General features: G+C 29.2%; 1 protein-coding gene across 2 annotated transcripts; it reads left to right on the forward strand.

Annotated features, from left to right (window-relative positions):
- On the forward strand, positions 1 to 6,827 carry LOC113377380 (GTP-binding protein Rit2-like). Of its 2 annotated transcripts, none has more exons than XM_026617679.1 (8): positions 1 to 118; positions 191 to 380; positions 2,148 to 2,337; positions 2,820 to 2,876; positions 2,945 to 3,018; positions 4,081 to 4,272; positions 4,361 to 4,498; positions 6,373 to 6,827. In XM_026617679.1, exons 3-8 carry the CDS (start codon positions 2,157 to 2,159, stop codon positions 6,502 to 6,504), a joined length of 774 nt encoding a protein of 257 aa, XP_026473464.1. In that variant the 5' UTR covers positions 1 to 118; positions 191 to 380; positions 2,148 to 2,156; the 3' UTR covers positions 6,505 to 6,827. The 2 variants fall into 2 exon arrangements, with proteins under 2 accessions (XP_026473464.1, XP_026473465.1); XM_026617680.1 differs by lacking the exon at positions 6,373 to 6,827 and adding an exon at positions 5,170 to 5,264.
- Positions 6,828 to 12,658: the final 5,831 nt, after the last annotated feature.

A 12,658-nucleotide genomic window follows, 5' to 3' on the forward strand; every position in this document is an offset into this window, starting at 1 on the left:
GTTATCAAAATTTAGTGGCTCCTATGGTTGACGTTGACATATCGCCCATGTAAGAAATATGTAATCATGATTTTCATTAAGCTTCAACAAACACATTTGTTTATAAACAAAATAGTCGGTACGTTCCAATATGCGTAATCGTCTTTAAAATATAACATGTCTTTTATAATAATTTATTATGTTTTGACAGGTAAACGCTAATGAATATTTTTTCAACACAAGCAAAATGTCTCCGAATTTGCAAAGTGGGCTGAATAATCGACATAGTATTAGTCATTTATAATGCAACCATTGTCTTATATGACTCAATAAATTGGAATGTTATTGTTGTTGGAATTGCACAACCATTTATTTATTTATATGCATAAGACGATGTAGAGGTAACTATCATTATTAGTATAAAGTATTTGTCTTCAGTCTTTCTTATATGTCCAATGTGAATAATTATATTAATTGTTTAATGTGAGTAATTATATTAATTCTTATTTATAAATTTGTCATTTACCTTTACTGACATGATGAGCTGCTATATATGTTGAGCTCAAAGTTTTTAAAAAATAATGATTTATAAATATATTGAATATATACATTAAAACCACTGCTGTTTTACACAGGTCCACAAAATAAAAAAGTTGTCTGCATTGGGTGTGTGTTGTATGTTTTCCAATGTACTTTTTAATGCTAAACACGAGTCTAAAATCAAAATTGGGTGTTAAATTTAAATAAACAAAGTGAAATAAAAAGAGTGCGCGTAAGGTTTACACTTGATTGAAGTAAAACTTATTTGCTACTGTACAAGATGGCATTTAAGTAAAAATAAATACATCATATAACAATAATAATGAAGAATAATGTTCATTAGTAATATGATAACACTCGTGATGCACATTTATTTACTTTTACTTTATTTTATTTATTTTATTTACACACATTTATTAGTGTCAACCATTATAGACATTTATATAATGACAAATTATTAATTATATATTTATAATAGCATTAAAATAATAACAGCCATACTTCAAATATGACATGATCGGTTTGTCATTGTAATTAGCATTTACGACTTGAATCTTCATTAGAGAATTGAAGTAATTGCTGATTAATAAATTCTATAATATTCGTTCACACAGTGAATTATGTTAAACAATGCCTAAACAAATATTGTTTTTGCAACTTCACTCGTCATGTAATTGTGTTTGAAGAACTTCATGCAGTTAAAATCAACATACATTCATTGACTGCTTATATTTTTTACCTTTTTCGCTGGCCATATAATCTAATTCTTTGAACAGCTGTTTTATTTGTCTTGCCTAAAAAATATTTTCTATTTTAATAACTTCAAAGGTTTATAGAAACTACGAATAATATAGAAATAATTTCTAATCAATAAACTTACGTTCAGTGCACGGCCCAAATGTTTAATTTGTTTTATTATTTTCAAAGAACAGGGTAAAATATTTTTTTGATTCAAGCATTTTTCATTAAATCAAGATTTGTATCAGTACGCATACAACAACACAAATCTATTCACATACACTACGGCTAATCACAATCAACCTGTATAGAAATGATCTCATCGAGAGCGAATGACGAGCAATTCGGGCGTAACGAACTTCCGTTGCATTTGTACGGATTTACATCCTAGTTGCGCCTAAAGAAGTTTTACTTCAAAAATGACAAAATCTCCGATCTAGTAATTCTCCTGCATGATGATTAAAATCGTATAATTTCTGTCAATTTGTGGCCCTTTTCACCCTAAATGACTAAGGGATTTTTTCATCTTTTTTAAGTTTCTGCAAACATATTTTCAAATGGGGGCAAATATGATTGCAGATTGCACAGGTGCAATAGGAAATAAATAGGTTTGCAGGTTGTTGCTCGATTCTATGCAAAGAAATTCGATAAATATGGAAAAAACATTTGAAACAAGAATTGTATTCGGCATTAAAAAGTGCATTGGAAAACATATGTTGCACACCCAATACAGACAACTTTTTTTTATTTGTGTAAATTTTTATTTCACCAGATTTATTATCTATTAATACTTAAATACAGTGTAATTGTAAAAACAATCTATTATAGCCACAAAACTTGCTTTTTTGCATAGAAAATGTTATCTGTTATTCATAATGTAATAATTTTAGATAATAGTTATGGCGTGCGAAATGACTTTATCAAATGTTCTGGGAAAAAATAAGAAAAAAAGTAATAAGAAAGATTCACATAATGCAGCCACAATTGATAATCCAAAACCCTCCTTAACTCCAACAACTAGAGGTGGTCTACGTGTTTATAAAATTGTTGTACTAGGAGATGGAGGTGTTGGAAAATCAGGTAAATGTTTATAATAAACAATAAAAATAATAATTTTTTACATACAGCGGATATGAATTTCTAACATAATAATGCATTAATTTACCTTTAAGAATACATTTTTATATTATTTGCTTAAACTGTATTATATAATATCAAAAATATGATAGAATATTAAAAAAGCTAATATGGTTGAATATCTGTCGTCTGTTAATTTTCCAAATTTCATTTTGCTAGTGTTATTTTTATGAGCTGACTTAAATGCACTGACTTTTGTATTTTATCTAGATACATGTGAAGAATAAAATACTAATTTACAGCATTTTACTGAAAATCAAATTTGATGACACAGTTTTGATCAAAGGTTTCCAAAAATAAATAATTGGTATTAGTATTTCTTACTACTGTTGCTTTAACTAGTATTATTTGTAATTCCAATATTCCAATTTTAAAGAGTTTTCAGTTAATGACACAAATATTAACCATTATCATTTCTGTTTCAGCTGTTACCTTGCAGTTTGTCAGTCATAGTTTCCTGGATTACCATGACCCTACGATAGGTAAGTAAGTAATCATGATTATTACTGCATCTATTTAAAATAATGATTCTTATTTAATTAAAAATTAGAGGATTCATATCAGCAGCAAGCTGTCATTGATGGTGAAGCTGCCTTGTTAGATATTTTAGATACTGCAGGGCAGGTTAGCAACTACTTAACATATTTATAAGCATGCTCTAATTTACGATTCTTGGTGAATGTTGGAAATTGGGTTTAATGTATGTAAAATATTTTCAAATATAACTATTCAGATCCTAATCCCTATTAGGTGTTGGTGATTACAGATCATTTTGTAATATTGAATACTTACAATCAAATTGTAGAAAATTTATTTTAGGTTGCACTCAATACTAGTTATTCTACGTACTCTAAAGTATTAGTTTTTTAGTTTAATTTGTTAGTATGTATATAGAATTTTAATTTAAATTACCTGACACAAACAATTTCTTCATGTTATATGATCGTAATACCTATAACAAATAATATCGAATAAAATTCTCAGAGTCAATAAAGCAAGATAAATTCCTTTTTACTGCATGTGTTAATGTATATAATAAAAGTAAGAAATTTAAGCAATATTATTGGTGATTTGTGTTTAAATGTTATGGTTTCAATAATCCAAAACATATTACGGGGCATAGTTACTCCGAACGGATTTCCATTTAAATTAAAAAAATATATTTGGAATGTGTCAAATGATGTACATTTTGTATTAAAAGTTGACATCATACATACAAATGATGTACTATATTTTTTAACCATGATAATTGTTATAAATTTTTAAGCATGGTTTTTAATCAAAAACATATTTTTTTGTTGTTGCAGGGTGAATCATGAATTAACTTTTTAAACCATCATTCATTATTACTTTAACTAATTCATGACACACCCTGCATTAGTTTAAAAGTAATGGGGTTTATAATTGGGTTATATAAAGCTCGCATGTGTAAAAAAGAGATGATTAAGATAATGACAGTGTAAGAATAGGATTTTACTTGAATAAAGCTCTCATACTGTTTCTTTAGTTCAAATGCATAATGTGTTTAACTAACAATTTTTAATAGTCATGATAATTAAAAGTCTGGGTTTTTTATGTTCTGAGAATCATATAGAGAAAAATGCACTACGCAGTGTTACTACTACTACTATTAACTTGTTTATCTCATTTTTTTTTACGTGTTAGTATTTTTTTTTAATCTTTCAGGTTGAATTTACTGCAATGAGAGATCAGTATATGCGGTGCGGAGAAGGTTTTATGATTTGTTATTCTGTGACAGATAAAAACAGTTTTCAAGAAGCTGTAGAATATAAAAAGTTAATAGCAAGAGTCCGACTGTCTGAAGATATTCCATTAGTATTGATAGGAAATAAATTTGATTTGCAAAACCAAAGAAAAGTAAGTATGCATATTTTAATATAATTGCATTATACATGTTAATTATCATTATTAGGTAATGTATTGATTTCATGATTATTTACCTTAGGTACTAACAGAGGAAGGTAAAGCATTGGGTCAACAATTTGGTTGTCCATTTTATGAAACATCTGCAGCTCTAAGACACAACATAGATGATGCATTCTATGCTCTCGTGAGAGAGATACGACGCAAAGAAGCTTTAAAGGTTTGTAAAATAATAAATTTTTCACTATCTAATCATACTATTTATTTTTGAAGATCCAAGAAATTTACTGAAAATGTGGAAAATGTCATTTTATTATAATTATTTTGTTCTTGTATTTTTGTATGTAGAAAAGTGTTAGCATTGAAAATTTTAATAACTAGTCACAAGATGCAGGTGAAATACTGACAAGATTCTATGGTGTTTATCTATTTAATGATATTATAATCAGTCTCAATCATACTTACTAATTTTAGATTTATTGACTACCAGTAACATAGTCTTTTAATTAGGTAGGAACTACAATAACATATTTATTGAGAAAAAATGCAACTAATTACGAAACCATTTTTTCCATATTGTATCGACAAGTCAGTTTATAAATAAATCATTTGGTCGTCTTTGGAATATCAGCATATGACACATGAGCTCAAGCAAAACAAATTATATATTGTTATGGATAAAAGGGATTGAAGCCCCTTTCTGGGGTATTGCAATGACTGCCATTTATTATATTTAGCAATGGGGAGTGCCATTACGAAAGGGTTTACTTCAACTTCTTAACCCTACTTCTATGAATGCCCTGTAATTACCTGTGGAACTAACATCACTAACTTCACGAATGAAACAGAATGTACTTTTATCTTATTTAATTTACCTAATTATGATTATAGGTGTGAGGGCATGACTGTGTGCAGTCATGTCCAATGGTTAAACTCTAACATACTGACAAAAATCTTTAATTATAAGTGGCGGAGCGACAGAGGGAATAGCTAATAAATGATACAATTTGACCTTTGCTGGAACGGTTCTTTTCTCCTAGCACAACACACACACCACTATACACTAAACAAGTGCAAGGGGCTCGCGCCTGGACTCTATTTGTTCTAATTTGTTAATGACTATTTTTAACTGTGGACTTGGACCTTATATTGCAGGAACACTAGTAGAGGTGGGTGGGGGATGTCTTTTGCACTGAGGGTTGTGTAACCTTTTGGCGACAATGCCTATTGTCGTTACAATATCGTAACCAACTTTTGCTTTTCATGCTCAGAACTTGAAAAGAGGTTTTTGCAATAAATACAAGTCTTTATTACCAGTGGTTTTTTTGGTCGATGTTTAGAAATAGTTGGAGCAGATCATAAGCCAATCACTTTTTACAGCATTCAATTTTTTTTTTTACTTGATCCATTATAAACTACTCTGTAGTTCTTGCGAAATAGTGCTATGTCATTTTGTTCACTGTATAAGTATGTCAACAAAATTGAATAAACAATCAAAATTTGATCGAAATCGCTAGTACTGGCATAGGTTCATTGGTTTTATTAATAATAATTAAAATAATTCCACAATAAACATGGGAAAACCACTCTTAAAATAATTGCGACAAGACTGTGACAATGACGCTCAATGTCTGACAGGATTATTGTTATGGCTTTTGTCTCATTAGAAAGTCATGAAAATTTTACTAATACTGTGTCATTTTGTTCCCTACATATTTATGTTATGTTTATATGTATGTTTATTTCTTTAATTGATATAATTTATTTAACAAACAAAAATTTAACATAACTAAATAATATAATTAAAAATAACATTTTACTACTACTACGTACTTACTTACTAGTATCTGTTATATCGCTTGTAGTTAATCATTTTTGAAGCAATTATACACTATGTAATTTGTGTATTATATTTTCTCGTACTCCACATGTTTATCATAATTAAAAGTACTATTTATCTTATATTAAACAATCAATAATAGTAACAATATTTTTTATACCACATGAATAATTTGTTGGATTTTACATTTGTACATTACGAGAATGTTTTCTGTTCCTTATTATAAACATTTTGCAATTTTGTTTGTTTTATAGGCGTTGAATCCTCATGGAAATACATCTGAAAAGACTCACAATAAATGCCATAGCAGATGGCGGCGCTTAAGAAACATTTTTGCATTAGTATTCACCCGTAAACGAAACCAGTCACAACAGCGTTCTCCTTGAAAATTGTACCATGTTGACCATGTTGTCCCATTGGCAAAATGAAATATCAAGTTGGATTATTTTCAGATTTAAATAAGAATGAATCAATTCGCTTGCATTATGTTTAGCGGAATATTCCATGACTGTGTTATCAAGAGCAAATTATGTGAATAAGTAATTTATACATTTGTATATAGAAGTAAAATGTTGATTGTAAAGTGCTGCGCAACTCAGCTTTCATTGTTAAATGTGCTTTCAGCAAAATGTTACCTGATATTAACTACTTTTTATCCCAATAGATCGTAGAACTTACTTATGTGAACGCGGAACATACTCGCGAAATTGTTTAATTCTTAATGGCGTTGCTGAAGTTACAAAATAATATATTGATTTTTATAGAATTAATTTTCTGTTCTCGTAGGTGAAATGATAAAACCAAAAATTTGAACAGTAAAAACAATATTAAATTAATTTATTTCCAAATACTGTTGTGAATATAATATAAATAAATATAATCTTGGCTATCATAATTATTTATATAGTAATAAGTTTAATTTGAATATTATTTCAGATGTGTATGTTGATTTATATATATAATATTATATTATATATAAATATAATATATTATATTATATATTTTTCAATCAAATTGTTGTTACTAAACTAAATAATTTTATTTGTAATTTATTTCCATTAATATATATTGTTAAATGACATGGTTAGAGATAACAAAGTATATCCAAAGGTAAGCGTATGCTTAAGCGCGTCTTGGAAGACACAAAAAAGTGATTAAATAGAATAGAGTTGTTATTTGAATATTGTGGTTTTATATGTGGTAATAAATTTAACTCAATGCCCAATTATGATAAATGAGTATTTAAATTGAAAGCAATCTATTGTAAAAAAAACAAATATTTTAACCATAAATTATAATTTTGGAAATCTGTGTATCCTTTTCATATGATGTTATAACATGTATGTAATTACTAAAATGTTATTTTATGCTGATCAATATATATTTAAAAAAAAAAGAATTTTTGTGTGTGGTTTATTATAATCTAACTTTTTAGTTCATAATATTTAAAGCACGGACAGATTAAAGTAATTACACTTTAATTTGGATAACATATTTATTGTGAAATCAGCCTTTGCTATAAAGTTATTTAATGCACAAATAAAATGTTATGAATATCCAATACATCCTTTATGGACTTTTTTTTAACAAGCAGGCATTTTTTACTTATATTTTGAGGTAATCAATTTATATAAAACACCAAGTAGAGAAAACACTCGAAATGGTATGGACCAAATGACACAATAACCATATTTAAAAATGAGCTAGTTATAGTAATGTTTCCAGGACTGTATAATATGAAGAAAGCCAAAATCACAATTCTGTCCCGCAGTAATCAGTCTACTGTGTATCGTGCCTTCAGCAGTTTATTTTGAGGGTGGTTTTTCCATGTTTTCTGGAGACTTTTCGATAAACTTATGCCCATACTAATAAGGTAACTTTATTTTTCTAACGATAAGTCCAAACCGGGACGGCAATTTTTAGTTATGCTAATCCGGGACGGGAGTATATAACAACAGTTTTTTTTATAAACCTTTTTTTTGTAAGAATTGCGGACTTTTAGTAAGAACTTTATTATTCGATTATATGCAATATTTTCTATCTATGTGATAAAATGTTATTTTATGCTTTATCTTATATTGTTCCCGCTTATGAGCCTTTTGTATAATATTCTGTTAATTTTTATTCATAAATAATTTGAAAAAAATAGCACTTGTTCGTTTGTTCGTCTGTTAATTTTCGAAAAACTGGGACAATCCAAAACGAAATAACTAAATCCAGTACAAATAATGCTTTTAAAAAAAACGGGACACAAGGTGGAAATCCGAGACTGTCCCGGCCAAACCGAGGCGTATGGTCACCTTAGTACTAATCAATTACTTATATTGCAATAATCAAGTGTTTGATGGAATTTTGATTAATTATTCTTTTTTGTTAACTTTCGAATAGAATAACATATACTTATATAATTAATTTTTTTAATTTGCTTTTAAAAATTACAATCTGTCGTTATAAAGAAGAAAAAACATTCAGTAATATTGGTCTTTAATTATATTAGGGAAGAAGGTCGAAAGGTCACCCAGTGGTAATCCGTGATGAAACTTATAATAGTGAATTAATAGTAGTACTTTTGCGAAAATTCAGAATAACATAAAAATGTAATATGTTGTGATAAAAAATGTAATAATTGGGAACGTTCACAATTTTTTTCAAAATCTTGTTTTGAAATCGTTGAGTTATGTGGATGTTGGATTTGCATGCCATTCTCCAAAGCTGTAGTCCATAGGTCCAAATTAATTTTAGTTATAACAGAAGTTTATTTTATGAACTTAGTTGAGATCTTCTGTTCAACAACCAGTACAGTTTCCTTCTCATGGCTTTTGGCTGTTGACGTTTTTTTGAATGTGTTATTTCCATGTTAATTTTCAATCAAGGTGCGAGCCCAAGTATTCAACTACATTTGTGTGTTGCAACCTTTGGTTAAACAATATTACAGATGGACAAATGTTTCTTTTAAGTGTGAAAGTGAAGTGTTGTGATTTAGAGCTGGTAATATTGAATCTCCAAAGTTTGAACTAGTGTTCAACCTTTAATAGATGTGATTGGAGGTGAGCTGTGGCTTGTACTGGGTCTTGTGACGGAACAGTTGTATCGTCTGCATACGTTGCGATGGTGGTTTTGCAAGTTTGTGGAAAATCGGCTGTAAAAATAAGGTATAAAATTGGGCCAAGATCACTTAATGGATAAAATGATGTATTAGTACTTCGCAAGCACGTTCATTTAATGCAAGAAAAATTAAATGCTGTCAAAGGTGATTGGCTTTTAACTTCTTCTCAAAACAGACCAAACAAATTGTCGACATGCATTTCCAAGAGAACCGAACGATTTATTTGTAAACTGCCGTCTTAAAAATTATCTTACCTTAACTATATATACAGGTTTTACCTTTTAAATGGACAAAGCAGTTTTGGTAATAGGTTGCATTTTTCTTTAATAAATATTTTATTATAGTTGTGTTACTGATAGTCAATGAACCAAATATAAGTAAAAGTAGAAAATATAAGTAAAAACGATTGATATTCGTTATAATACCATTAAATAAATAAATATCATCAACACGTAGAAGACCGCAGGTCCACCTGCGGTACACAACGCTACCACATTATATTGTCTAGGACTATTAGTATTATCATTATATTGTCTAGGACTAACATTACAAGATCGCATGGCAACCGGTGACGCAGGATATGTATTATCCAGGAATAGACCATTTTTCATGCGGTACCCACGAAAGCACGATTTTTGGTGCGGTCTTCAAGGCGTTAAAAAGCAAAACACCATGTTATTTTGTCCGTATTTCCCTACCTATATAGTAATTTGAACCAACAAGCTCAAACTACACCAACAACAATTATGTACATACACTCATACAGCAAGTTGTTGAGAGCCGCGGCCTCGGTAAAATTCCGCGCTTCATGCAGCAGTGATATTCGTTTTTTTTAAGAAAAGATCAAGAAATGCATTTACAAGTGAAAATTGTTTTTTTGAACAGCTGCGAAAAAAAAGCAATTTTGTTTTCAAAATTGAATAGACTAGGATGGTGATAAAAATAATTTATGTGGAAAATCAATATATCGAATTGTGTACGATATAAAAATAATATAGATAGCTAAATGCTTAAGGGGCCGTTCAAGTATTACGTAAGCACTATAGGGGGCGGGAGGGTTATTGATTTGCTTATTTTGGGTAAGAACTTTTGCTTACTTTTGCTGACAAAGGGGAGGGGGGGGGGTAAATATTTGTAATAAATCTGCTTACGTAATACTTGAACGATCCCCAACTAAAAATCCTAGCAAGCAAATGTCTTCCTTACATAACTTCGTTTTTTGTTTACCAGCCATTAACTCATCTTTCGCTAGGTAATCAACGTTATTTTTTTTTTTTTTTTTGAATGGTACAACATCGCTCTTCAGGTCCCTTCGCCTTGCGCTGTACAATGAGACCTGTGAGATCCAAATTCTAAGCACGGATATGCATTCCAGCATCGAACTGGGAACGCTTCAGTGCAGCGCAGCATTAAGGAATAACACTTGGTACAGTAGAAACTCGATTAACAGGACTAATTGTTGTCGATAGGCATTCGGGTATTCGAAAATCCGGATAATCGAATGCATGAAGAATAGTGTTGTATATGTAAAAAATAACAAATCCTTACATACAACTGGAAAAACAGTGTTTATTTAAAAATTAACACTTTTTTATGTATGTATTTATATACATACATATTTCCTTTTTACATCACATACATATACTAAACTGCAGCATTAGTCATGCAAAAATTTGACTTGTAGCTTGTAGGTATGTACAGACATAAAAATTGGTCAGTGTTGCTAGTCCGGATAATCGCAAATCCGTATAACTGAGGGCCGCATAAACGAGTCCAATGTACATATATTATAAATCGTTTATTATAAATATATAATATAATACTATATCATAATCCTATTGCAAAATTTGTTCATTTTTTATACGTGGGCCAGCGGTGGCGATATCGGTTAGAGCGTGGGCTAGCAGCAACTAGTTCCAGGTTCGCTGGATCGATTCCCGCTACCGCCGTAGCCCGATATCAGGCAGCTTTGATGTCAAATTTCCACGTGGGGTTATAGATCATAATATAATTCCAAGTGGAAATCGTCCTTCATGGACATAGCTGCAACATCCAATCACATGTTAACTATTGGACGTAAGAGCTAATATCAAAGTTATCCCACATATAAGAGAATGGTAAATCGATGGATTGCCTCTCATGAAATAAGTAGTCATAAGTCTTTAACAAACAGCTTATAGAATATATAAGAGTTCTGATTGCTGTTCAAACAATTACAAAAAAATATTATATACGTAAGTTTGAACAAATTTATATTTATATTTATATAAATAAGAAAGATTAAAAATTAAACGTAGAATTATTATAATGCATTATGTAACAGTATGCAGTCAATGAACTAAAAAAAAATGTTTTTATTAACCACTTAACGATCGAGTTTTCATTCGTAAAAAGCGACCCAAAATTTCAGTTTTTTTCAGAATTAATTTCAAAAAATTCAAATTTAACTCTTTCGACTCGGATGCCGCCGCTGCGGCAGGAAAATTCATATAGACCTCGCAATTCGCGAGTGGAAAGGATTAAAAAAATTAGTTTCTGTATTATGCGTTTCTGATACATTTTCGTTTTGTAAAAAATTCACAAAATGTATTATAATATTGAGTACCTTCTTGATAGTTTCCACTACCTTTATGATTACATTATTTTTACACAGTATCGAATAAGTAATAATGAATTTGTTTTATTAATTTAATTTTTTTAATACTAGATTTTGGTTTTGGTTTTTTTATTAAGGTTTACTAGTCCTGTACTAGATTAAATTCAATTAAGTCCGCAAATTATTCTATTTAATTGATTTTAACCTAAACTACTACTATTTATTTATATCTTACTAGTATATCATACAAAAATATATTATTAGTTTTTTTATTATTATAATTAACTTCCCGTAGGATAAGTTATAGTAATAGCAAAAAAATCTAGAATGAATATTTTTATATATATTTACGTTTCAAAGATTTCTGAATAAATATTCAGAATAGAAATATTTAGGTGTGTGCGGATACAAATTTCGGAAACACGGATTAAGCAATTTGAATAACTCAAAATATTCGATTACAATCATCTCAATACATTCGATTTGTATTGATGTCTCCTCATTAATGCTGATTAGTACCAAAAATTGCAATTCAGTGCTTAATAGGACGTAATTTGAAGAATTCTGAAAACAAGAAATCAATTTTTTCAAAAATGTCGAAATTCTCAAAAATCTATTTTTTTCAAAGTTTTCATAAAATTCTAAAACTTTTTAAAAAAAATATTTGTCGGTACGGGGAGTTCCAACAATTTTCTTTAAGGCACGATGCCACGCACCACTAGATTGTTTATTTATTTATCTTAAAGGAGTATAAAAAATAATGGAAAAAAAAACTCTTGTGAAAAATTTATGTATATTTACTAATACATATTACTAAAGGTATAAAATAAATAATAAG

The sequence above is a fragment of the Ctenocephalides felis genome, unplaced genomic scaffold (assembly GCF_003426905.1).
Source record: "Ctenocephalides felis isolate EL2017-DRISC unplaced genomic scaffold, ASM342690v1 CF-g0.4_SCAFFOLD_01886, whole genome shotgun sequence".
Taxonomy (NCBI): Eukaryota; Metazoa; Arthropoda; class Insecta; order Siphonaptera; family Pulicidae; genus Ctenocephalides; species Ctenocephalides felis.

Coding starts and splice junctions, on each gene's coding strand:
- LOC113377380 (XM_026617679.1), top strand. CDS start 2,157: ATGGCGTGCGAAATGACTTTATCAAATGTTCTGGGAAAAAATAAGAAA. Junction 2,877..2,944: donor TTACCATGACCCTACGATAG/GTAAGTAAGTAA, acceptor ATTAAAAATTAG/AGGATTCATATCAGCAGCAA. Junction 3,019..4,080: donor TTTTAGATACTGCAGGGCAG/GTTAGCAACTAC, acceptor TTAATCTTTCAG/GTTGAATTTACTGCAATGAG.